Source organism: Vicugna pacos, chromosome 27, assembly GCF_048564905.1.
Source record: "Vicugna pacos chromosome 27, VicPac4, whole genome shotgun sequence".
In the NCBI taxonomy this organism is placed as follows: Eukaryota; Metazoa; Chordata; class Mammalia; order Artiodactyla; family Camelidae; genus Vicugna; species Vicugna pacos.
In genome coordinates, this window is record NC_133013.1 from 20,741,766 (window position 1) to 20,767,782 (window position 26,017).

Below are 26,017 nucleotides of genomic sequence, written 5' to 3' on the forward strand. Positions count from 1 at the left end.
GTCAAAGGTCGTGCGTCCGTCAGCCCCGCCCCCGGCGCGCGGGCGTTGGGGAGGCGCCGAGCTCTGGGCGCTTTCGACGCGCGTGGTGTGGCCCGGCGCGGACTTCCGAGCGGGGCTAGCGGGGCGGCGGGAGCCGGTGAGTGCGGGCCGGCGTTCAGTGCGGACGTCCTCCTCCGCCAGCTCCGAGCCGTAGGGGGACCCGGGTCGCCGCGGCGGCGGGTCAGGGAGCGAGGCTGGGGGCGAGCTCTGGCTGGAAGTGTCCAGCCCGGGGCCGGGGCGGCGGCTTCTCGATGCGCACCCGGGATCCTCAGGGAAAAAGGGAGTGGTGGTGAAGGGAATGTGAGAAGAGCTTGTTGGGTTTTTTTTTTTTTTAATGTAGAAAGGAATGAAAGACGTTCAGTGCACCTGATTGGTAAATAAGCACGTGACCCAGAACTTTTTCGGGCTGGAGCAGTAATAAAGCTGGGCATTTCATCTCCAGCGAAAGCAAGCGGGAGTGATAGAAGGAAGGACTTGGGAAAAGGTCGAGGACGGGGAGGGAGAGATGTCGGCGTCTTCTCCCTCCTGCATGCGACCCCTCCAGTACGTAATCACTGACCTGGGGAGAGTTACCGGAGCACAGAGTGCTGGGCGGAGTTACTGGTGCCGCGGTGCACCCAGCCCGCACGAGCTGAGTGATTCACCGCAACCGCCCGATCTGGAAGGATTAGTAAACTCCACAAGTACAGTCGTGATGCGGTATTTGCTTAAGTGCTCAAACTGGACTTGGGCCTGGGTGGGTATATCCCTTCAATAAGCGTTCATTGGGTTCTTCCTTTAAGGGACCTGAGTTTTGTGAGCTCCCAGGATTAAGAAAAGTTTTCATGCCCAGGCCTGTAGCCATTATGTAACATCTTTAATTTTTAGTCACAGGAAATAAGTGATCATGGTGCTCGGTAGTTTGGATAAGATGATTCAGCTCCAGAAGAACACTGCTAACATCAGGAATATCTGTGTTTTGGCTCATGTTGACCATGGTAAGAATCCATTTTAGATGGCTTATTTACAGTAATTAAGGGGGTGTGTCTCCACTTATGTCAGTGTAGTGACACCATGGGCAGCTGAGAGTGATGCTTGTTAACCTGCAAGTCTTATTTCCTTTAAAAGTTTGATGTGGGAGGAACACGCTGTCAAGTATTTGAAATGAAGACAGCTTACTAGTGATTAGCATTCTTCTATATAGCATACTGCATTGTTTTTTAAATATAAAGTATTTTTGAAATGGCTTTGTAATATAAGAAGTCTGTGGTCTTGACATAATATCCTCAGAACCTGTGTTACATGATTCTCTTAATCTCATCAGATGTTTATCGAACTTCTGCTAAGTTCAGGGTATTTTGTTAGGTATGTCAGAAGGTAGGGGTTTATGAACAGGGCACTAGAAGTGATCTGGGGCTTGAGGCAGCACAGCATGAGAGGCAAAAAGGAGACTCTAAAGGTTGAGAGAGCTGGAGGATTGGGAAGCCAGGAAGAAAAGGCTTCATAGCATGATTAGTGTTAGGGATGACCCCGGAGGAGTGACTCAGGATGGGAGAGGGGTTCACACATTCCGAGCGGGAATAGTGTCAGCAAGGGGAGAAAGAAATGTCTGTGACCAAAGCACAGGACATGGGAGGGGCGGGGATAGCTAATGCCTGACAGACATTGCTTCTGTACCATGGCATTGCCTCCTGCTATAAGCCTGCTCTTAGTTTCAAACTCCTTCTTAGTTTAGGTAGCCACAGCAAAGTGACCAGAATGAGCGTGTGGAATAAAAACTATATGCCATCCTGAAGGTGAGGGAGTAAGAGATAAAAGCAATGAGGTAGGCTGGGCCATATCTCATAGACCCTTCATGTCCTCATAGACCCTTCATAGGAGACGGGTTAATGTTCCAGCTCTGGAATTAGACAACCTGAGTTGTAAACTCCGTTTCAAGTTACCTTGCCTTTTTGAGCTTCAGTATACAACATCTGTGCACTGAGATGAAAACTGGACCTACCCTAGAACGTTGTGAGGATTAAATGTGATGGTAATGAGAAGCCCTCGGTAGAAACATACTTCATCATGAAGATGATGATGAACATTTATTATTAGGTAATAGGGAGCCATTGGGAGAACACAGTAAAGCAGGGATGTTGTGATCAGATAGTACATTAGAAAGATTAGTCTGGTGAAAGTGTTTAGGATGGATTGAAAGGCAGGAAAGAGGTTAAGTGATTATTGCCATTGATATAATAGCTGAAGGGAAGTAGTATGGGAACTAATAATGGATTACTTTGTAGGAGAAGACAACTGAAAATGAGTTTTTATACAAATCTAGTGACTAACTCTATCCCATGAGTTTTTATAATTATGCTGCTCACATTTTAAGGACATGAGGTTTGACAGAAGTATTTTTTTGCTTTATAAATTAAATCATGTTGGCAAGTCAGTGATGTGTGTGTGTACAACAAATTACTTTTAAACTTACTATTTAAAATTATGTTAAGATAGTACTGCCCTAAAAAACCTGTGATTCGTGTATTCATTCAACAAATACTCATTGACTGTTTCTTATGTCAAGCCTTGTTCTGGCTCTAGGGATACAGCTATGAATAAAGCAAAGTCCCTGCTTTCTTGACACTTGCATTCTGGGGGATATATGCTTGCCACACTTAGAATGAGTTTTCCTCCATTGGATAGCAGGAAAGTGATGCTCTAGGATTATGTACTAACACATAATATTTACATGGCAAATACATTTTGCAGTATTACAGGTCTAAATGGATACTTAAGTATACAAAGAAGTTAAATAGATTCCTGGGTTTAGGTTTGGATACTAGGCAGCATTGGTCACTACAGTGTAGCTGATGCCCTCCATTGGCTTGCAAACAATAGGAGTTATAGGGAAATTTCCTGAATTTCTTTGCCAAATAAGTATTTTCTTCAGAAAAATTAACTGGCAAATGCTAGCTAAGGCCGTACATGGGGAAATGTTTCTTGATGATGTTTTACCCAGTATCCCATCCAGTGAGGCAAATGATTGCTGTGCCATTCTTTTGTCATTCTGCGCTGTCAAGGGTTTAAGTTTATAGGCCTGGTCACTCTTATGGATGTCTGATGACTGATGTAATAATTACAGTAAAACTAATCAAATTCTTACGGGACAGATTTTAGTAACTATGTAAATGTTGTTTGCCAGATGTTTTATACTGTGATTGGCACAGTGGTTTATCTCATCATTTCAGAGTCTGTGCATTTTGCTCTGTGTAGATTATGCCTCAGTTTAAAAAAAAAGTGTTTTCTGTGCTTAAGAAAAAGTTGCTTGACAATTTTTAAAGTGAGGCTGTTAAGAGCCACAGGATTGAAGATACAGATTACAGTGCTATACAGTCTAGAATCTGACCTTCCAAATGGTGCTTTGTTGAAAATTTAAAATGCCAGCCAGTTGTGTCTTGCTTCACTTAGTATAAGTAAATAGGAAATATTTGCTAAACCAGTTCTTATGATTAGATGTTAAATTTGTAGATACAGTTTACCCACCTACTCCTTTAAAAGAATAGATTGAATTAATATTGTTATTTTACCAGGAAAAACTACCCTGGCTGACTGTCTTATATCTAGCAATGGGATCATCTCAAGCCGCCTGGCAGGAAAGGTATGTTATATCTGATAAATACTTGCATTTTGGTAAGTATTAGTAATCTGCAACGAGATGAACCATTTGTTGTGCTCTTAGAGATCCAAAATGTATAAGGCATAGTTCATGTATCTAAGAAGCTGCCAATTCATTTAACAAGATAAAACAGATGTTGAGAAAAAGCTCCTTCTATGTTGCTTTATATTACTTTATGTTAATATTTTAAAAGCACAAGAATGAGTTTTTGCCACAAGTCAAATGATAGCCTGGCATGATTGTGGAAAATTTTACAGGTGGAAGAGATTCTTCACAGAGGGAAGTAACATGGATAAAGTGGACAAAGGTTAATTTGTAGATAGCATTTGATTTGAGAAGAACTTTTGCCTAGAGGCAACTGAGAGAGAAAAATGTGCTGGTAGAAAAAAGTGTATCCCATTAAGAAGACCTTGAAGGCTAATCTAAGTACCAAAGGAAGGCTTTTGAAGCCTGAGGATCATGATGAAAATCATGTTTTAGGAAATAATCAGAGACCTTTGTTTCTAGCTGTGAATTGAAAGGACTTGGAATAATTTATTTCCAGTAGAAAAATAGAAATATTCCTCCCCTCCATGAATTTAGGACCTAGTCAGCAGGATTTATCAGGTGACTGGGAATATAGAGAAGAGGAAATGGGGAAGCAAAACTGAGTCAAAAAAGTAGACCTGAGAGACTGAGGGAAAAATTGGACATTTCAGGCAGGTTGGGTGGAGAAGTGGCCCAAGGTACTGTCTATAGGAGGCTAAAGAAACTGGGTTGAATGAAACAATAAAGTGGTTTTATTTTGCCCACTTGAGAAGTTAGAAGCAGTACGATAATGCTAAAGTAAATAGATGAAAGGAAATAATAAAGCACAAATTAATGAAATAGTGAAGATCAGTGAAGCCAAAATTTGTTCTTCAGAAAGATTGCTGCTACTAACAAATATAATACAATATTGGGGGACACATGTCATCCTACATTTAGGGTGTGGATCCTGATGTCAAGTGCAGACTTTTATTAATAATGATGTATTGATACTGGTTCATTAATTGTAACCTGTACCCCACCACTCACTGATGTAAGATGTAAGTAATAGGGGAAAGTGTGTAGGAAGGGAGGGGTACTTGGGAACTCTGTACTTTCTAATCGGTTTTCTGTAAACTTAAAATTGCTCTAAAAAGATAAAGTCTACTACTTTTAAAAAAATTGCTAGCAATATAGACAATTTATGATTATCTTGCATGACAAGTGATAAATATCTCCTTGATCAAGGAGAAAGGAAAGGAGAAAGAAATACATGGTACTAGGAAAGAAAAATGCTGCAGAGATTAAAAACGTAATCATGGGACATAATGAACAATTTCATGGCAATAATGCTAAAAATTTAAATATTTAAAGCAAAAATCCAAATCAGTCCATTTTAATATTACATTTTAATTCATTGGGAAATAAGGGTACATAATGTTACATTTTTACAGTTAAGGTACATGGACAGCAGAGAAGATGAACAGATCCGAGGGATCACTATGAAATCCAGTGCCATTTCACTACATTATGCAAAAGGTAAATCAATCTGTGTTTAAAGAGCGATAGTTTTATATCTTTTGTGTCCTCCTTTCTCTTCCTGAATAAATTTCACGTCCCAGTTTCTTTTGCTTTATATTCCACAAACTTCATTCTGGCCTCTCCAGATGATCTGTTGTCAGAGTCAGGCTGTCCAGACTTGGGTGCAGGTGGGGACCTCTGGCTGGCATGAGGGCAGAACTGGCTGTTCACACCAGCCCCCATCCATCCAGGTGACTATATAGATTTCTTCACAAGGAAGGTCTGGAGTCTTAGGACCTTGCTGATTCAGCCTTGCTGTCCCATTTCCTGGCCAGGTCCTTGTTCTGTCCTGAGGCCTGCCTGTTGGTTTTAGAGTCTTAGTTGCTTGACTGTGCATTGCCATGAGCTTTTAGCTTGTTATCCCCAAACCAGGACACCATTTTGAAGTAACGCTTCTAGGAATTTATCTGACAGAGATTGCCACACAGGTAGGTGAGATACACGTTCATTGGTATTTGCCCAAAAGTTTGTATTAGCGAAAAGAATGCCAGCACCTTAATGCCTGTCTTTGGAAAATGGTTAAGTAAATTGATATATCCATCTGTGGAACACTATGCAGTTGTTCAAACAACTGTTTGATCTGTATGTGCTTACATTGAAAAAATAAAGTAAGAGACAAAAAGCAAGTTGCAGAGTAAATACTTAGAAGATTTGAATGTGTTTTGGTAATCAAAATATAAGTATGCAGATAAAGGTGTCTGGAAGGATACATACCAAAACCTAACCAGAGTTGTTAAGGACTAGATTATGTGAAACTTACACTTTTCAAAATATTTATTTTGTACTGTTAGGAAATTTTACACAAAATGCTTATTTTTATAACTGGGAGAAAATAATACAGATGAATTTCATTTCCCTAATGATTGACCTGTGGTTTATCCTTCACAGTGTCGTGTCTCTGGCACTGACACCAAGGGTCATACTCTGTGGGGGTGGCTATTCTCTTTGAGGTCAGTCTTGAAATATTTTTTGAACTAAATCAGGTTTGAAGCTTTTAGGTACATGAATTCCCGATGTTTAATATTTAAAGCAATGCCTTATTTTTAAAAACTGCCTCTCACATTTTAAAGGGTATGTCCTCATTCTGTGATCCAGTGAAGGCGTCAGTGGTCAGCTAATTTCTTATCTCTTCTTATTGTTACAGGCATCAGAGAGGTGTAGCCTTCCTTTTTCCGCATTGATGCTATTAGTTGGTTTTTATTTGAAGAGGACTTTAGTGTCAATTTCAGTTGCTCTCTGGGCCTTGTCTCCAGTTCCCCCACCCCCTTTTTTAATCATTTTATCAAGGTTTATTTTATACACCATGACCTTCACCCATTCCAGTTCAGTTTTGTCTTTGGAATAGAGTATTGTAGGAGAACGGCTACAGGACCCTGGGAATTGAATGGTCTAGCTTTGTTTGGTTGAACTCTATACCCTTGGTCAACTTGCTGTCAGATTGTTTTGGATATACCTTCCTGATTGCACAGAACTGAGGCTTAAGCTAGCCTGAGTTGGGTGGGGTGGCCTATTGAAAGAAAATGTGTGAAATGATATTGGAAACAATATTCATGAAAACCAAAAGGCGAGAGCATTAGTGGAGTGGCATTGCAAAGAAATTGAAGCCAGACATTGATTCTGGATCCAGGATGGCTCCAGAGAGCGTCAGTAAAAGTTAATGGGTCTTCCCTCAGGAACTCCACTGGTCTCCCTGGGTTTAGTTCTCTGTTTTCACCCTGTAAGTCTCCTGTCTTACAGCTTTTGCCTATTCTTAGTGTCTCCATCTTCATAAACTCACCTTGCCCTGATCCCTCACCTCATCTCCTGTTTTTCCCTATTAGATGTAGGACTTCTTTTTCCCTACCTTCGAGGTTTTAAGTTATTTGGGAAGAGTTAAGACGACCTGGCTCTGTGCTGAGCCCTGCGTCTCTCAGCTGTGAGGCTGTCCACAGCAGTTCTGCCTTCTCACAATCAGATACGTTTGGGAAACTAGGTTAAACAAAGCTGGACAGGCTGCTTCAATACAGAGCTTCTCTGAGTCTTTAATGTGTATTGTGATGGGAGCCTCTCCCTCCCACCCCCTGGATTTCTCAAGTTTATTTGATCACACAGCCTAATTTTTTATTTTGCTAATTTTCAGGTGGAAGCACTTGGTATATCTTCCTGTACTCTTCTAGACTTGACCCTTCCATTCCTGAATAAATTTCAGGGGGTCTGGAATTGGATGGATAATTAGAAAAGGATGGATGGATAGACAGACAGATAGATATATACGTATGTTTGTTTTCCTTGATGTTCCCGAAAAGGTCTGTAACTCCCAACAGAGGACAAGCGCACTGTTGCACAGGAAACCCGAGATTCCTGTGTGAGTGCATTTTTAGATTCTGTAGAGAACCTGATAGCAAATCCAGTCTCTGAAACTTGTGTATCAGGGCCAGATGCTGTCGGACAGCGGAGGGGAGTGCTTGTGCTTCTCCCACACTGAGCTCTGGAGCTTAGCCAGATGAACAAGCGAGTGTTGTTTCCCCAGCTGCAACGTATAGAGGCATTTGCAGTCACTTTACAGGAAGTGACTTAGGTGATAGATTGACCTGGGTGTGTCACAAGAGCTTGCTACTGCTTTTGTGACCTTGGGTAAATCTCTTCCCCTGTGGGGGCTTTAGCGTGTTTATGAAGTGAAGGGTTGGGCAAAGAAAATGCTGAATGATTTCAGTAATCTCACAGCTTTTGTCTTATGTTTTATGGGTGCAGATAGAACCCTGGACCTTGCTAGCATTGCTCATTTTTCTCTAGTTTATTTGGGTGGAACTGTGTGCTTATCCAGAAAGGGGGCTGTGAGACTGATGCTTTGAGATCTGACAGTAATAAAAGGCTCAGTTAGGGACGCACAGTGGCTATTGTTCCAGGACCGTGGTTCTTTGACTTTCTTTAGGGATGTCCGCAGTCCTCTCTGGTTGGAGTCTTCCCTGGTGGGTACATCCGAGCCTGCATTCCTTATAAAACAATTTGCCTGGAAAGCTGGGAAGCAGGGGAAGGGGTGGTAGGCACTCTGTTGCTGATTGATGGCAGTCTTTCCCAGAGTCCTACTGCATTTTGGAATCCTTAACCTAGTGTTCAGAAATTCACTACCAGTGGCGTCTTGGCCCGTGAGATGAAATGTATGCCATCCTGAGTGTAGTGTTAAGGGTATGACTTTGGAGGGTATGACTTGGATGGTTTTGAATTTCCACTGTACCATTCTGAATTCTTTGATCTTAGGCAATTTATCTTAGAGTTGGATTCTAGCTGGATGTCCTTTGGAAAGATATTTAACTTTTCTGTGCCCTAGTTTCCTTCCCTGTAAAATTGGGCTAACGGTAGTAACTACTGCAAAGAGTTGTTATAAGTAAACATTAATGTCTATAAAATACTTGGAAGAAACACCAGATAGTGCCCAGGTAGGCAGTCCACGGGTGTGAGCTCTGGCTGTGGTTATTGTAGTGTTGTTGCTGTTTTACCATTTCAGTGATACCTAGAGCACTAGTCAGGTCATCAAGTTGTTAAAATTCCACTGGGGAAAATCCTTTAAATGGCCCCAAGTTATCATAGTCAGCCCTGTAGTAGTTCTGGAGCACACAGAAGTTGAAAAACACTGAGTTAAGAGGAGGAGCAAAAGTAAAGTGTATGTGTGTGTATATATGTATGTATATATATATATAATATATATAATATATATATAAAAATATATATAATATATATATAAAATATATATTATATATATATATACACAAATGTTTGGTCATTTAATTAATCATTTTGCTGTTAAAAGAGAATTAAATCAAATTTAGCAGTAAAATGGGAAATGAGTGTAGAAGTCTAATGAATTGCTGTTTTTCTGCCTGGTTTACCTAATTATGTTTTAATGCCACATCTCTAACCTGGGATGGCCAGTTGTTCTGGTTTGCCTGGGGCCGACTGGAGGCTTGATGGAATGTGGGACTGACTTTGGCATTTGGTGGGATGTGAGACTTTTAGTGCTAAACCAGAACAAATAGACATGAGTTGTCACCCTTCTATAAGCTTTAAACTTTTGTTCGTTGTGAGGATTAAAGGACACTATATACTTGAGAGCATGTAGCACACCTTTGGGCACAGAGTAACTGCTCTTTAAATTTTTGTAGCATCGCATCTGAATTTGGACTGAGCATATTCACGCACTGCTCTTTGAGGAGTCGTAGGGAAGTGGTTGGCCACCTGCTCTGTGTCTTTTCCTGTCTTGGCCCCTTTGAACAGCTTTCACTCTCAGCATTAGTTTCTTTTAGTCTCAACTTCCTAATCTGTAAAGTGTGCATAGTAATATTTACCTCTTGTGGATATTTTAAAGGTTCAATAATGTGTGATTAGCATATTAAAAGTATTTAGCGCAGTGCCTGGCTCACAGTCACACTAAGCTCTTAATGCATGGGGAGTATTAGAGTCATAAAGCCCTTTAACATTTAATACAGTTGCTCTTTGGACTCAACAGCTCCATCATGGGGAGTTCCTAAATTGAAACGGTAGCTGTGGATTGAGCTTTTGGCTTCTTTAGCTTTATTCAGTCATTTCTTAGAAACTCTCTTACTCCAGGTTGCCTGAAAATGTGTGTTTTCAAATTTCATTTCAGATGAGGAGGAGTACCTGATTAACCTGATAGATTCTCCAGGACACGTGGATTTCTCCTCGGAAGTGTCGACGGCTGTTCGCATTTGTGATGGGTGCATCATTGTGGTGGATGCTGTGGAAGGAGTCTGTCCACAGGTAGTGGGTTGAAGGGTGAAGATACTTAACTGGTTAAAGAAGGTGGAGAGAGAGGAGGAACTGACTGTCAATTCCTGTGTGCTACTTGAGACATTTTGCTGACAGTCAGGAAGTTGGTTTTACATTGATAATGCTCCGCTCTACAGTGGAGTTAAATCACTGAATTTTGAAGGAGGGTTAGAGAAAATGACTTTAAGATACTTTGATGTGTCAGTGATATCCGCTTGGAGAGGGACTCAGCAAAAATTAGAGAAATGTTTAGGACGATCTGGAGTTTTTATTCCAGTGGAAAAGTTTCTGAGCTGTGAGAGGTTAGACAAGCTCTCCCCTAGGTGAGAAATTCTCTTCTGTTGGCTTCTCAGTCTGCACTCAGGCCTCCTTCCCCTCCACACACACTCTCCCTCCTCCTTCCCTCTCTTACTCTTTCATATCCTTAATCTAAAGTTTGTTACCTTTCCCACCAAAGTTCAAAAAGTTCATCCCTAAGTCCAAGGTGAACATATAACTCTGGTCGACATGAAACTCCAAAGAGTGATTTTCTAAACTCAGTTTTTTAAATATTTTTTCTTTGAAACCTTGTGTTTTATCTTTAAGAATGTTGTCACCTTTGTGTCCTGCTTCTTAATATACCTTTGTTTGTTTTAATGTTTTTAGAAAAGAATAATAAAAGGCTTAGATTACAGGCATACCTTGGAGATACTGTGGGTTTAGTTCTGGACCACTGCAATAACGTGAAATATCGCAGTGCAGCGAGTCACATGAATTTGTTGGTTTCCCAGTGCATATAAGAGTTATGTTTACATTACATTGTAGTCTGTTAAGTGTGCAATAGCATTGTGCCTAAAAAGGAAAGTACATACCTTAATTAAAAAATACTCTGTTGCTAGAAATACTAACCATTTCTGAGCCTTCACTGAGTTGTTGTGGTGACATCAAAGATCACTGATCACAGATCACCATAACAAATATACTAATAATGAAGAATATAAAATATTGTGAGAATTACCAAAATCGGACGTAGTGACATGAAGTGAGCAAGAGCTGTTGGTAAAATGATGCGGATAGACTTGCCTGATAGAAGGTTGCCACAGACCTTCAGTTTGTGAAAAAATGCAACACCCGCCAAGCACTGTAAAGCGCAGTGTGATACGATGAGGTATGCTTGTAGAAATGGAAGAATTTGATAATTCCAAGAAGACGTGCCCTGCTTATTCTGTAGCTTCCCCTCTGGTTTCCCCCCAAGGCACAGGGACCCCCAACTAGAGAAGCACAGCCTTTGTCTACGTGGTGTCTTAGGTGTCCTGACAAGGTACAGCAGATTAACAGACCTGACTTCTCAGGAGCAGGGCAGTGGTTAACTCTGAGAGATGGGCTTATGATCAGGAAGGTGTGCACAAGGGACTTCTGAGGGTCTGCTCTGTTTTCCGACCTGTGTGTTGGTAACGTGAGTATTTGCTTTCTAATTATTGTGTGTGTGTGTGTGTGTGTGTGTGTGATTCCACGAAACTCTTCACTATCTTTTACACAGTTTTATTTATCGTTAAATAAATTGTCAATTCCATAAAGGCAAGGGCGATTTTTTTTTTTTTTTTGGTCTGTAGTTCTTTGCTTTTGTGTGATGTACTTTGTGAATGTCTGGTGAGCACCTGTGTCTGATTGGCATGGTCTGAGTTGTGATAAGGAAGTATGGAAATGAGCTGATGGGTAGTCAAGATTTTCTGATGTGCTTTAAATATTTCAAATCATGAGTTTCACGTTTTCCTTTCTGTTTCACTCAGACACAGGCAGTTCTGCGACAAGCCTGGCTCGAAAACATCCGTCCGGTTTTAGTAATTAATAAGATAGATCGCTTGATAGTGGAACTGAAATTCACCCCACAGGAGGCCTATTCTCACCTCAAGAATATTTTAGAACAGGTATTTTATCCTTTACTTCAGTATTTTAGAAATTGTGCCTCCAAAAAGAGTTGTAAGGAAGTTGCTAAGTTGAGGATGAGACATTGCTATAGAAAATTCACTTACTTAGATTCCTGTGTGTTGGAGTCATCTTACTACAGTGGTCCCCTCCATCTCCTGGAAGCTCCCTGAGTGTAAAGCTGAGACAATAGGTTTTAATGCTCTCTTGTTTAAAATCTTATAGTTTGGTTTCAAAGCGAAGCAACATTAGGAAACTCTTTGATTTTTTAATTACCTGTCTTTAGGTGAAATTTTACCCAAGCATTTATTTATTTAGCAATCATTAACGTAGCTATATGTTTGTTTTGTGCTAAGGATTCTAAATGTAAAGACAGACAGGTCAGTGTCCCTATTTTCAAAGATTTCACAGTGTGGCAAGAGGAGGTAGATACTTAAAAAAGATATTTGGAGAACAATGAGATAAACCCTGGGTATGATCTGAGAGCGTAAATGAGGGCCACCTCGCTGAGACTGGGTCCAGAGGGAAGGGAGAGTTAGGGAAAAATCTCACAATAGAAACCTTGAGATGGAAGAAAGATAGTGTTTGCCAGGTAAAGAATTGTGGCAAAGGCCTTTAAGAGAGGAAGAGTGAGATATGTAAAGACATAAAGAAGAAAAGCATAGTACAGTGTTGCAGTCAAAGAACTGCAGATCATTATAGTTGAAGAATTAGATTGTGCTGAGTGACGATAGGAGGTGGGAGTAGAAGGGAATACAGGGCTTAGGTTGTGGTGAGCCTCGTGTACATGCGTGGAGGTCTGAGTCATCTTCAAGACAGTGGAGCACCATTGAGGAGACCAACTTGAGCATATCTATTTGCGAAAGGAAAGAAATGATAAAGGTAGAGCAGTGAAAAGGAATGGAGCAGTGGATCTAATTTCCTGTAGAGGCAGACAGGGGTGGGTACAGGTGAAGGATCCTGCCCCCTGGAAGAAGGGCCACCTGTATTCGTAGATATAGATGGACTTACAGCTTGGATTATGGGGAACTTGCAGGATTTCTGAGTAATAGGTTCCATTTTCTCTCTGAAGTAGGACTCAGATGACTTACTTGGGAGTGAAAATAGTTAGGGGTTAGAGGTTGAAAGAGGGCCGAAGTGAAAGGTTCGAACAGCTGATGTGAGAAATGGTGAGGGAGTTGACTAAAGTTATAAAGTAGAATTGTAGGGGTTGGAAACCATGAATTCTGCAGACACCAGGCCCTGGTACTGAATAACAAGTTGAAGATACGACATATTAGTGTTTGTATTAAACTAATAAACACAGAAGTGACCTTTCAAAAGCCTTACAGTGTAGTTTTGCTGGGTTTAGAAAGAATGGGTTAGCATGTAAGTTAATGATTGCTGTAAATGTCCACTGTGGTTAATATGAGCCCAAGCTGTGTGTGATGATTCTAATCTTAACAAGGGTTAGACAGTGTGTCTCCAGTCATGGGCATGCTATGCATCTGAATGACATTCTGCCATTTTACCATCTCTCCTAGATTAATGCACTCACAGGAACTCTTTTTACTTCTAAAGTCCTAGAAGAAAGAGCAGAGAGAGAGACTGAATCCCAAGTGAATCCAAATTCTGAACAAGGAGAGCAAGTGTATGACTGGAGCACTGGCTTGGAGGACACGGATGATTCTCACCTTTACTTCTCTCCAGATCAGGGAAATGTGGTGTTTACAAGTGCCATAGATGGTTGGGGCTTTGGGTAAGTCTGTTTGAATCTAATTAAATCGCTTTGTGGATTTTACACACAATTGATTTTTTAATTAAACTTTTTATTTTGAGATAATTGTAGATTCACATACAGTTGTAAGAAAGAATACACTGAGTTCTCTTGTTCTTTTCCATAGTATTCCTCCAAAGGTGGCATCTTGCAGAACTGTTGATTGATGGTAGTTGATGCAGTCCGCTGACACAGTCCATCACTGCACAGAGCCTTCATGGTGTGCTGTTACCGCCACACCTGCTTCCCTCCCACTCCCAGCCTCTCCTTAATGACTAACTGTTCTCCATTTCTGTAATTTCTCATTTCAAGAATGTTATGGAAATGGAGTTGAGCAATACGTAGCCTTTTCTGGATTGGATTTCTAGCGTAGTTCTCTAGAGACGGCTCTCAGCTGTTGCATGTATGACTGGTTGGTTCCTTTTTATTGCTTTGTAGTATTCATGGTATGGGTGTACCGTAGTTTGTTTAAGGAATCACCCATTGAAGGACATCTGGGTGTTTTTCTAGTTTTGGGCTATTATGAATAAAGCTAATATAAGCATTCATGTATAGGTTTTTATTTGAACGTAAGTTTCCATTTCTCTGGGATGAGTGCCCAGGAGTGCATTTGCTGAGTCATAGAGTAGCTGTATGTTTAGTTTTTAAAGAAACTCACTTTTTCCAGAAGAGGTGTACCATTTTACATTTCTACCAGCAATGTGTGAGTGATCCCGTTTCTCCACATCTTTACCATCATTCAGTATTGTCACTGTTATGTTTTTTCTTTTTTTAGCCATTCTGATAGGTGTGTACTGATAGGTTATTATGGTTTTAATTTGCATTTTCATACAGCTCATGATGTTAAACAACTTTTCGTGAGCTGATTTGTCATCTGTATATCCTCTTGGGTGAAATGTCTCTTCATTTCTTTTGCCCATTTTCTTTTCTTTTTTTTTAATTCAACTAAAATTGACATGTAAAGATTATATTGATTTCAAGTATACAACATAATGATTCAGTATTTGTATATATTGTGAAATGATCACCACAGCAAGTCTAGTTAATATCTGTCACAATACAAAGTTACCAAATTTTTTGTGTGTGTGATGAGGGCTTTCAAGACAGACTCTTAAGAACTTTCAAATACACAGTACAGTATTATTAACTATAGTCACCATGCTATATATTGCATTCCATGACTTACTTATTTTATAACTGGAAATTTGTACATTTTGACCCCTGTCATCCGTTTTGCCGACCCTCTATCCACTGCCTCTGGCAACCACCAGTCTGTTTTCTGTATCTATGAGCTGCTTGTTTTTGGGGTTTTTTTTGTTTGTTTGTTTAAGATTCTACATATAAGTGAGATCATATAGTATTTGTCTTTGTCTTTCTCTGTCTTATCTCACTTAGCATAATGCTCTATAGGTCTCCATGTTGTTGCAAATGGCAAGTTTGCATTCTTTTTTATGGCTGAATAATATATTCCATTGTATGTGTGTATATATATATATATCCTACATCATCTTTATCCATTCATCTGTCAGTGGGCACTTAGGATGTTTCCGTTCCTTGGCTGTTGTAAATTTGCTTCATTGAAGATGGTGTGCATTTATCTTTTCAAATTAGTGTTTGGGGCTTTTTTGCATAAATACCCAGAATTGGAATTGTTGGAACATATGGTAGTTCTATTTTTAATTTTTTGAGGAACCTCGTAATGTTTTCCATAGTGCTTGCATCAATTTACATTCCCACCAACAGTGCACAAGAGTTTCCTATTCTCTACATCCTTGCCAACACATGTTTCTTGTCTTCTTGATAATAGCCATTCTAACAAGTATGGGATGATATCCCATTGTCATTTGGCTTCAGTTTCCCTGATGATTAGTGATGGTGAGCATCTTTTCAGGTACCTGTTGGCCATCTGTATGTCTTCTTTGGAAAAATGTCTTTTCAGATCCTCTGCCAGTTTTTTAATTGGATTGTGTGTGTTTTTGGCTATTGAGCTGTATGAGTTTTTGATGTATTTTGGATATTAACCCCTTATCAGAAATATGGTTTGCCAATATTTTCTTTTATTTAATACGTTGCCTTTTCATTTTGTTGATTATCTCCTTTGCTTTGTAGTCCCTTGCCCATTTTCTAATTTTATTTTTTTTTTTTTTTACTGTTGAGCTTTGAGAATTCTTTATATATTCTAGATGTTAGTCCTTTGTCTCATATGTGATTTATAAATATTTTCTCTCAGTCTAGAGTTTGGCTTTTCATCTTAATAGCAGTGTCTTTCAGAGCAAATTTTTTAATTTAAGTGAAAGTCTGGTTTATCAACTCTTCCTTTTATGAATTATGAATGCTTTTGGAGTTAAGCTTAAGAACTCTGCCTAGACCTAGAGCCTGAAGATTTTCTTTCATATTTTTTCTAGAAGTTTTATAGTTTTTCTTTTTACTGTTAAGTCTGTGACCCGTTTTGAGTTAATTTTTTTTGCATAAAATGATCTAGGTTCATTTTTTTGGCTGTGGATGTCCAATTACTTTGGCACCATTTATTGACAAGGCTATACCTTCTCTGTTGAGTTGCTTTTATACCTTTGTCCAGTTGACATATTAGTGGGTCTATTTTGGAGTGTTATGTTCTGTTTTATTGATCTATGTCTCTGTCTTTCCACCAATACTACATAATCTTGATTACTGTAAGTATATAATAAGTCTTGAAATTGAGTGGATTGTTTCCGCCCACACTCTTCTTTTTCAAAATTGTTTTAGCTGTTCAAGGGTCTGTGTCTTTCCATAAACATTTTATAATAGTCTTCATCTATGTCTGCAAAAAAATTTTGCTAGGATTTTGGTGCAAAATGCATGGTAAACTTGTATGTCAATTTGAGGAGAATTGATGTCTTTACTATGTTGAATCTTCTAATCCATGGACACTATATGTTTCCATTTACTTAGATTTTCTTTGATTTTTTTTCATTAGCGTTTTGTAGTTTTCAGTATGTAAGTTCTCTACATATTGTGTTAGATTTGCACCTAGTTTTTCATTTTTTGGAGCAATTATAAATGGTGATGTATCTTTTATTTTGGTGTTCACATACTCATTTCTGCTATATAGAAATACAATTAAGTTTTGTAGTTGATCTTGCATACTATGATCTTGCTAAACCTACTCATTATTTCTAAGAGTTTTTATTGTGGATACCTTGGGGTTTTCTACAAGATAGTTATGTCATGTGCAAATAGGGACTGTCTTATTTCTTACTTTCCTGTGGCATTTTCTTCTCTTGCCTTGCTGCACGGCAGGAACTTCCAGCACTATTTGAAGAGGAATGGGGAAGGTGGACATCCTTGCCTTGTTCTTGATCTTTGGGGGAAAGCGTTCGGTCTTTCACCAGGTTTATAATGCTACCTTTAAGTTGTTTGTCAAGTTGAGGAAGTTCCCCTGCACCTTTTTTTCTGCGTGTTATTACTATGAATGGGGTCAGATTTTGTCAGATGCATTTTCTGTATCAGTTTATAATCCTGTGATTTTTTTTCTCCTTTTAACTGTCAATATGTAGTAGATTGCATTGATTGATTTTTGAATATTCAACCAATCTTGCATCTGTTTTGTAAATTTTATATACAATTGATTTTTAAAATTTTATTCTTTGAATAAATACAAAATTCAGAAGGTGCAAAAATGCATACCATGAAAATCTCCTACCCTGTGCCTTCGCTTTTTAGTTCATTTTCCCATAGGAAACTAGTTTGTCCTAGCAGTTTCTTGTGTGTCGTCTGGAGGTTATTTATGCGTCTATGAGCAAATACATCATCAGCCTCTGTTACCTGCACTAGCAGAAGTTACCACGGAAAGAAACTAACCGTACTGAAGACATACATATGCGGGGCATGGAGCTTGTCACTTTAAGTATTTCAGTGAATTCTTAGAACAGTTAGTCCTTTTAAATAGGTGATACTGTTTATTATCTAAGATTCAGAGAGATTCGTTGATTTGTTAAACAGCACTCAGACACCGAGTGGCAGAGCTGATGTTAAATTTAAAGTCTGCCTGGCACTGAAGTTCATACTTTCTTACCATGGTGCTCCTATGGGATCTTCACTACGGAACATAGGGGCCTTTGTTTCTTCTGATTGCCCCTCTGGATATGTGCATGCTTGGGCTAAGTAACAGTGGTATCAAGTCTAGAATGTTGTAGGCAATTCATTACACTTCTAGCCACAACCACTGCTGACTTGTGGAATCAGAAAATTCAAAACATTGTTACTTAAAATGTCTTCAGCTCAGGTGAACAGTTGTGGAAATATAATGAAATTTACTTTAGCTGTGGGCTTAACCTTACATAGAATTTGCAGGGCTAATAGAACTGGAAATAATGCACCAAGTGAAACTAACCTTGGCTGTTCCTTGTTCTCCTTTTTATGGGAACTTGCTCTTCAACTTCCTTTTGAATGAATGCATTTTGCCTTGGGCAGTATAATAAGTTATAATACCATAACTTTTCCATGTAGATCTATGATAAATTACAGATACCTTAGTTCATTTCATGCCTGTGAAGGTCATTCCAGACTTAAATAAATTCAGATAACGGATATATAATGAAAATGGAAATTACAAACCTGTTGAAAATGTGTACTTTTCATATGTTGTTGATGACTTACCATTATGACTTTCTGGGCCTCAGTTTCCTCATCTGAAAAATAAAAATATTGATCGAAGATAATTTCTAAGGATTTCTTTGGCTAAAAAGTACAGCAATTGAGTCAATCATATGACAGGGTCAGAGCTGTTGCTTTCCCCATTTGTAGGCATTTTGCTAGTGAGCCACAGGCTGGGGGGCTCGTCCTTTGCTTGTGATGATTTTCATAGGTAATTGAATGTTTTATGCAAATTTTAGTCTAAATCTCACAAATTGGAGAAAGCTTACTGTGGGAAAAGGAATGAGCAGAGGCTTAAATGACTAGAATGAGGGTAACTTCTGTATCCCTCACAACTTTGGGCGCTCTTGCATACTTTCAGTCAGTAAATGAACTCCCCCGTGTCAGAGAAGGCCACCTTCGGAGAGAAGCTAGTGCCTGTTCTCAGCAGGTTGATACGTTAACTTATGGGAAAAGGGTTGTGGAAATGAAAGTCCTGTAGACCCTTTCCTTCCAGTTTTCCTCTAAAATGTCAATGAATGGGGAAAGTCGGCAACCTCATGTGTCACAAAAGGTGGGAAATGAGCATATTTCAGAATTTGGAAGATGATTCTATAAACTCTTGTATAGTGGGACAAGATGAAGAAGTGTGACTAATGTCCGTGTGGCCTAAATCCGCCCTGTTGATAGTTGTTACTCCAGGAGAATCTGCTCTGGAAAAGCAGAAACACATTGACTTGGGTAGGTGGCAGCAACAATGTAGTTCCTGCTTAAGGTGAGTAGAACTGGGGCCCCAGCCTTATAAAACAGGGACAGGAGAGAAGAGACAGTGAAAAGCCCCTCCCGGTGGTTTTGTTTGTCTTTGTACAGCAGTGTCTTAGGATCCTGCAGTTAACATTAGTCCGCTGGGTAGCTTGGACACAAAACAGTATGTGGCGCCGTAGTTCACGCTTGGCCAAGTTGTCGTTCAGGAGGACAGGCAAAAAGATTGACAGGCCGGTAACGTCTCAGAAAACATGCTCTGCACATCTTTTTGAGACTCTTGTTTAAAGTTACTCTCTAGAGGAAATGAATTTAAATAGAATTTAAGAACAGAGACGTGCTATAAACTTTCAGTGTTTTAAAATGATAACTAATGGCAGATAAAGGAATAAGAGTGTAAAGCAATAATGGAGAATGTTACTAAGCAACTTTGGTGGTAACTGTGGGGTGAAGAATGAAAAGGATGAAAACCAAGATTTTGAAAGATTTACATGTCTGTATGTGTAAATAAATGATTGCATAGGAAAGGGTTTGAAAAAGGAAATTTGATGTTTTAAAAAATTCTAGAAGTTTACTACACAAACATAAAGCATAATGGACAGATGGTAAACATCAAAGCTTTGGCTCAATATGTCAATCAAATGTGAACAGAAAGAAAGTAGGTTTGGCAATTTTAATGATAAACAAAGCAGAATTTATGGCAGATGTGGCATGAGGATCATTTTTATATGGATAATTGACATATTTCTGTGGTAAAAAGATTAATGATCATAACAACAAAGTTCATGAGACAAAAATAGAAGTATAAGTAGAAATCTACAGGCATGTGGTTTGGGGGGATTTCATCATATCACGGTCAGACTGGACTCAAAACTTAGATTATGTAGGAACATACCGTTTCCTGTAAAAAAGATACTTCTTTTAGGTCCTTTATCCAGACAGTGCAGATGCTGTATACAGCATCCTTATTTGTCAAGTGACTGCTCTCACGTGGCTGGGGTTTGCAGTAGAGCAGACCTGGTGCTAACTGGTTTCTCTAAGAGCTGAGGAGAGTTAAGTAAGTATCTGTCTGTCTCCTGTTTAATCTAGGATGCTAAAAGAGCCCTTTTGGGGGGCAGGTTCTGGCTGTAGATCTCATTTTCTTTGTGAACAGTGGGCACTGATAGCAGTGAAGGGCTGAAACAGAGTTTATTATTGGCACAACTGCGATGGGCAGCTGGAGCTCTGTTTCCTTGGCCACCGTTCCTCTTCCAGGTTTTACACATGCAGGATTAGGAAAGGGAGCTATAGTGTGAATTCTGATTCCTATGAACGTAGGGAGGGTTGGACAGGAGCATAGGTTCTGGAGCCAGCCTGCTGGGGTTTGAATCCCAACCTCACTTATTACCTGTGTGATGTTTTGTGCTTCATTATCCTTTTCTGTAAAATGGGGGAGATAATTAGTACCTACCTGGTAGGATAGTTGAAACGAATATGTTCAGTCAGACATTTAAAGCACTTTGAACGGTGCCTGGCACAGAGACACTCAAGCGTTAGCTGTACTCATACTTATTTCTGTTGTTATTAATAATGTGAACACCTGCTTTTCTTTCAGAATTGAGCACTTTGCCAAAATCTACAGTCAAAAAACTGGCATCAAAAAGGAAGTTCTTTTGAAAACCTTGTGGGGAGATTATTATATAAATATGAAGGCTAAGAAGATTATGAAAGTCGATCAGGTAACGTGGCACATGTCCCTGTTGATTGTGAGTCACATTCTTGCCCTATGAAAGCCTGTACTGCGGCACCTCTGTACGTTTGGCCTTGGTTTATGCGGGTCAGTTTATGAGGGATTTTTGTACTGTATGTATTTGATTAAAGTTCATGACTCTTATATCCAGGTATTGTTTAAATAGAGTTCTTTAAATGTAGGGAACAAAGAACTGCCTTTTCTTTTTCTTTTTTTTTTTTTTTTAAAGCAAAAATCTCAGCTCCTGGGCACTTGAACTTGAAGACACGTATTTTACTTCATTCATTTGTATGTTCCCTTCGTAAAGAGGCGTCTCGTTTAGACATCCGTGTGGCCCGCACTGTATTGTTAGTCTCAGCTGAGACCTTCTCTCACAATGCCAGTCAACATGCAGTGCTGATGGGGAGAGGCAGGTGCTCCCTGGACCACTTCATTCTATAGATTGAGGTGATGTAGGGCTGCTGGATCACATTGCCTCAGAGGATGCTTTTTCTTTCTTTTTTTTTTTTAATTTTTAAATAATATTAATTGAAGTATTGTTGATTTAAAATATTGTGTTTCTAGTGCAACATGATTCAGGTAAATATGTATATATATATTGTTTTTCATACTCTTTTCCATTATTATAGGATGTTGAATATAGTTCCCTATTCTATGCAGTAGGACCTTGTTGTGTATTTATTTTATATATAGTGGTTTGTTTCTGCTAATCCCAAACTCCTAATTTATCCCTCCCCTGCACCCTTTCCCCTTTGATAACCCTGTGTTTGTTTTCTGAGTCTGTTTCTGCTTTATAAGTAAGTTCATTTGTATCATAGTTTAGATTCCACATATAAGTGATATCACATGATCTTTGTCTTTCTCTTTCTGACTTACTTCACTTAGTATGATAATCTCTAGGTCTGTCCATGTTGCTGCAAATGGCATTGTTTCATTCTTTGTTATGGCTGAGCGTAGGGTTCTGTTGTGTATATATACCCTACATCTTCTTTACCCAAAAAATGTGGAGCGCTTCACAGGTTTCGTGTCGTCCTTTCACAGGGCCATGTTAGTCTTCTCTGTGTCGTTCCACTTCTAGTACACGTGCTGCTGAAGGGAGCGCAGGATGCTTTTCTTGAAGCTTTTTTTTTCATCTGAAATGTAGGATTTTATAAATTTATTTTCATTGAACAGCATATGTATTCCTTTTAGAAATTTCTTGTAAGTTTATAAAGCTACAGGAAAGAAAAAATAGCAGAAGCCAACACTGCTAATGCTGTGGTTTTCATTTCTTTCATTCTTTCTGGATAGATATGTACATCCCTTAGTTGAGATTATACCGTTTATATAACGTAGTTGCTTTTTTGCTTGACATCAGACTGTGAACATATTTCCTTGCCACTAAAAGCTCTTTATAAACAGTATATTTAAAAAGGAGCCAGTGTAATGAAGTGGAAAAGAGCGTGCTTTGAGAATCCAACTCTGTGTTTGAATCTCAGCTCCACCACGTAATAGCTCTGTGACATTTGTCTCAGTGTTTTCATCTGCAGATTGGAGATAGTAAAACTTATAGGGTGGTTATGATAATTCTATGAAATATCCAGGGAAAGTGTCTAGAACAGTTCCTAACACATAATAAGTACCCTATTATTATTTTATTTTGTGATCATCATTTATATAATCATTCTCCTGAGATTGGACATAGTTTTTATTTCTGTTTCTCAAATGTTTTGATATTTTAAGTAAGGCTTTGAGAGACATCTTTATGTATATATTTTTATGTCTTCATGATGACCTTTTTTTTAAATCAGGCATTGAATGTGTGACTTAGTTTCCTAATTCCTTGCCAGTAGCTCTTCAGACAGAAGGTGTCAGTTTATTTCCATCTCTTGTATCCATCTCAAAGTGCTCTTGCTGTTACTTTGCATAGTTTGCTAAGAGAAACAGTAGGGAAGCTTCTTTGTTTTTATAATATCCTCTTCCTTGAAGTTGAACATTTTTCATGTTGAGGAACATTCTTTAGAATGAAGTCCATGGAAATTTTAGGGTGAAGTTGTAGCTGTCAGCTTGGGTACCATGTATTCCTTTCATGGCAGTAGAAAGGCAGCTGCAAGGATGTGTCCCCTGAGGGGTCTCGTTTGTGAAGTCCGTGGTTCCCGGAGGAAGAGAACAGTGGGCTATCGTTGATTGTGAATTATTGACTGTTTAAAGTGTTCTTATAGCTACTTCCTTGTACTTTACTGTTGAATAAATATTTTCTAGGAGAAGTGAAACATACTGATGATAAAACATTTCAAGAATGGATATGTTAGATACCTGTTAAATATTCAGAAATTTAAGCCCGTACATTCTTTTTTACAGGCAAAAGGAAAGAAACCTTTATTTGTACAGTTGATCCTGGAAAATATATGGAGTTTGTATGATGCTGTCTTGAAGAAGTAAGACTATTATAAATTGTTTATCTTTGAGCAGTATAATTTGCCTCACTCTTCAGTTTGATGAGTCACACTTCAGAAAGCTGAGATAGACTGAGAAAGTGAATAGAGCCTTTACAGAGGGGTTGATTACAGGGCTCAGAGGCAATTTAAAGAGTATATGTAACCTAAGGAAAGGGTGACAGGAGGGTCAGAACAGCAATATTTTATTGAGTGCTGAGGTGAAGAGATAAAAGGTTGGAAAGAAACATTAGACGTTTGTTTTTACAAACTCAGTCTAAAATAAAATAGGAATTGTGGTGGAAAACGTGCTTGATATCTAGGCTCATTAATGGGGAACTTGGAAAATAATTTGCCTGATACAACTAGCAAAGAAAGTTTGCTCTGTGAATTTACTTTGTAAGTTATTCTAGAGGCAGAGTACTGATTTTTCAGTATTTATTTGTAAAACTGCTTTACCAGTTGGCATAGCTTGTTGACAAAGATTGTGGGATGGTGCTTCATGGGAAGTTTTAAAGAAAAGTTCATGTGGAAAGGTTAAGAGTAGGGGTGAGCAGTTCTCTACTATGGCAGGAGCTCCTTCAAGCATTTTTATTTTTTTGTAGTTAAAGTAAAACACTAGGAATAAATGTGTCAAATAATGTTGAGTTTCTTTTCCTCACTGCTCCTTTATATCTTTATGTGATCTCTCTCTCTTCCCTCACCCCCTGCCCCTAATCTTGTATATTTACTGTAGGGACAAAGAAAAAATTGATAAAATCGTGACTTCTTTAGGATTAAAAATTGGAGCCCGAGAAGCACGACATTCAGACCCTAAAGTTCAGATCAATGCTATTTGCAGTCAGTGGTTACCCATATCCCAAGCTGTTCTTGGTATCCTTTATGTTAATGGTTTTTAATGAAATCATAGATTGGATTAAACAAGAAACAACAGTGTATTGTTGGCAACCAGGAGTTCCTCTGAAAATAACACAGCCTGATCCAGAGTAAGTCTTCTGGGGTTATTTGGTGTTCTACCATGGAACTGTGTTAAGTACTTTAAAAATGAATATACTAATACTAATTAGGATTAATGCTCATACCAATCTGAATGTTCTCTTAAAAAAAGCATTTTTAATTTTTGTTTAGTAATCTGTAAAAGTGAAAACTTTTAGACTGAGATTTATATGTAAGCAGATAATTTAGATGTTTGTGTTAGATCACTGGTCCATTTTAGACCTGTATTTTGTTTAGCTTGTTGACATTTCCTGTCACATTAGTGCTTCCAAAAAAACTTGACTTTAAATGGCTTACATTAACTAAAGTAATTTTACAGATTTTCACTATCTTTTTTTCATTGATCTGTGTGTACTCAGCAGTGCCCATGTGATGGGCTGGGGGTGCAGTGTCCTGGCAGTGGTCCAGCAGTGGACCTCACCCCTGCAGTGACACTAGCCCTGGTGGGGGACCTTCTTGTATCATAGCTAGTCGCTGATTGTTGTTTTATGACAGTTTACAATAGACTGAAACCATATGAAAAATTTTGAGGACTTTAAGGTCCCAGTAGTCAAGTTCCTAAGCTTTGTTGTCCTCACTTGTTCCAAAGGATGTCAGTATTAGAATATCAGGAGGACCCTTTCTGGGCTCTAGATAATCCGTGAACTCCCTGAAACTGTATCCATATTTTGAGATGTGATGCATAAAATACTGCTGCTTTACGGCCCAGGTGTTGTATAGACATACATTATTAACGTCAGTACTTAGTGCGTTCTGTGAGCCTCTGCCGTGGCGGAGGGCACTTGCTCAAGGCTTTGAGTCCTTAACAGCAGACTTCAGCTATGGTGTGTCAGAAGCTTCCTAGTCCCCTTGGCATTACTGCCGAGAGAGTGGAGAAACTGATGTGCACAGGATCGCAAACGTTTGACTCTCTTCCACCGGAAACGCAGGCACTGAAAGCAGGTGAGGTAATACTGAACATGCTGTGTCACATACTTCTGATTGTCCTAAGTTAAGGCCACTCTAGACCGATTTGCTGAATGCTAGTTTACTAAATGACCAAAGGGCCAATTCCACAGATAAACAATTTCACAAGTAGCCAAATTAAGACTAATTTGTTTGCAAAATAAGTTTAGTTTCATTAAACTTGGCCTGATTATTTATGTAAGTCCGGTAAGAATAGCAATTGACCATATAGGCCCTTTTAAATCTGCTTTGCTGGAACTTTTCATCAGGACTCTCTAGATTGAACTTCTAATAGCCTCTGGAGGCTAAGAAGCCAAGCCAAATATTTGCCATCAGAGCTGACTGGTTAGTCTTAATCTCTTCTTCCAGTTCCTTTCCATCTCCCTGACTTTTTAATTGTGGGGTGCCCCGAGCAGGGCTTCGTCTTTGGACCTCCTCTGTTTCCTCGTGCAGTCACTCCGGGTGATCTCATCCAATCTCAGGGCTTTACGTAACAACGACATGCTCATAATTTCCACGTTTCTCTCACACCCTTGTATCCAGTCTGTCTGCAGATCCTGTTTCCTCTTCCTTTGAAACAAACCCAGAATTTCAGCTACTTTCCAGCATTGCCGCTTTTGCCTCCCTGGACCAACCAACCTGGTTCTCTCACCTGGTTGCTATAATAGCTTTCTAACTGGTACCCTGCTTGTGTTCTTGATTGACTTTAGTGTTTTCTGAGCGCTGCAGCCAGAGTGATCCTGTTCAAGTCTGAGTCAGCGCATGTCACTCTGTTCCTCAGAGTCTTCCAGGGTTTTCCCTGGCAAGAACTCTGATAGATAGCTAATTCTTCCTTCCTGGGGTATTTTTCTTCTGTGAATTTTACTGTT

The 26,017-nt window shown here is 39.2% G+C and overlaps 1 protein-coding gene and 1 non-coding gene across 2 annotated transcripts in view; one reads left to right on the top strand and one right to left on the bottom strand.

The window, feature by feature from the left end:
* Positions 1-18: 18 nt before the first annotated feature.
* EFL1 (elongation factor like GTPase 1) overlaps positions 19-26,017 on the top strand; it is an 89,908-nt gene continuing 63,909 nt past the window's right edge. The window contains exons 1-11 of the mRNA XM_072950889.1: positions 19-136; positions 907-1,016; positions 3,591-3,658; positions 5,137-5,221; positions 9,885-10,018; positions 11,797-11,934; positions 13,456-13,670; positions 20,659-20,782; positions 23,134-23,210; positions 23,944-24,080; positions 25,023-25,145. Coding sequence (XP_072806990.1) covers positions 926-1,016; positions 3,591-3,658; positions 5,137-5,221; positions 9,885-10,018; positions 11,797-11,934; positions 13,456-13,670; positions 20,659-20,782; positions 23,134-23,210; positions 23,944-24,080; positions 25,023-25,145 — 1,192 coding nt within the window. The 5' untranslated portion in view covers positions 19-136; positions 907-925. The remainder of the gene's footprint in view (positions 137-906; positions 1,017-3,590; positions 3,659-5,136; positions 5,222-9,884; positions 10,019-11,796; positions 11,935-13,455; positions 13,671-20,658; positions 20,783-23,133; positions 23,211-23,943; positions 24,081-25,022; positions 25,146-26,017) is intronic.
* On the bottom strand, positions 21,791-21,895 carry LOC116285866 (U6 spliceosomal RNA). The gene has a single exon (XR_004195608.1). It is a non-coding gene; the product is annotated as a U6 spliceosomal RNA (small nuclear RNA).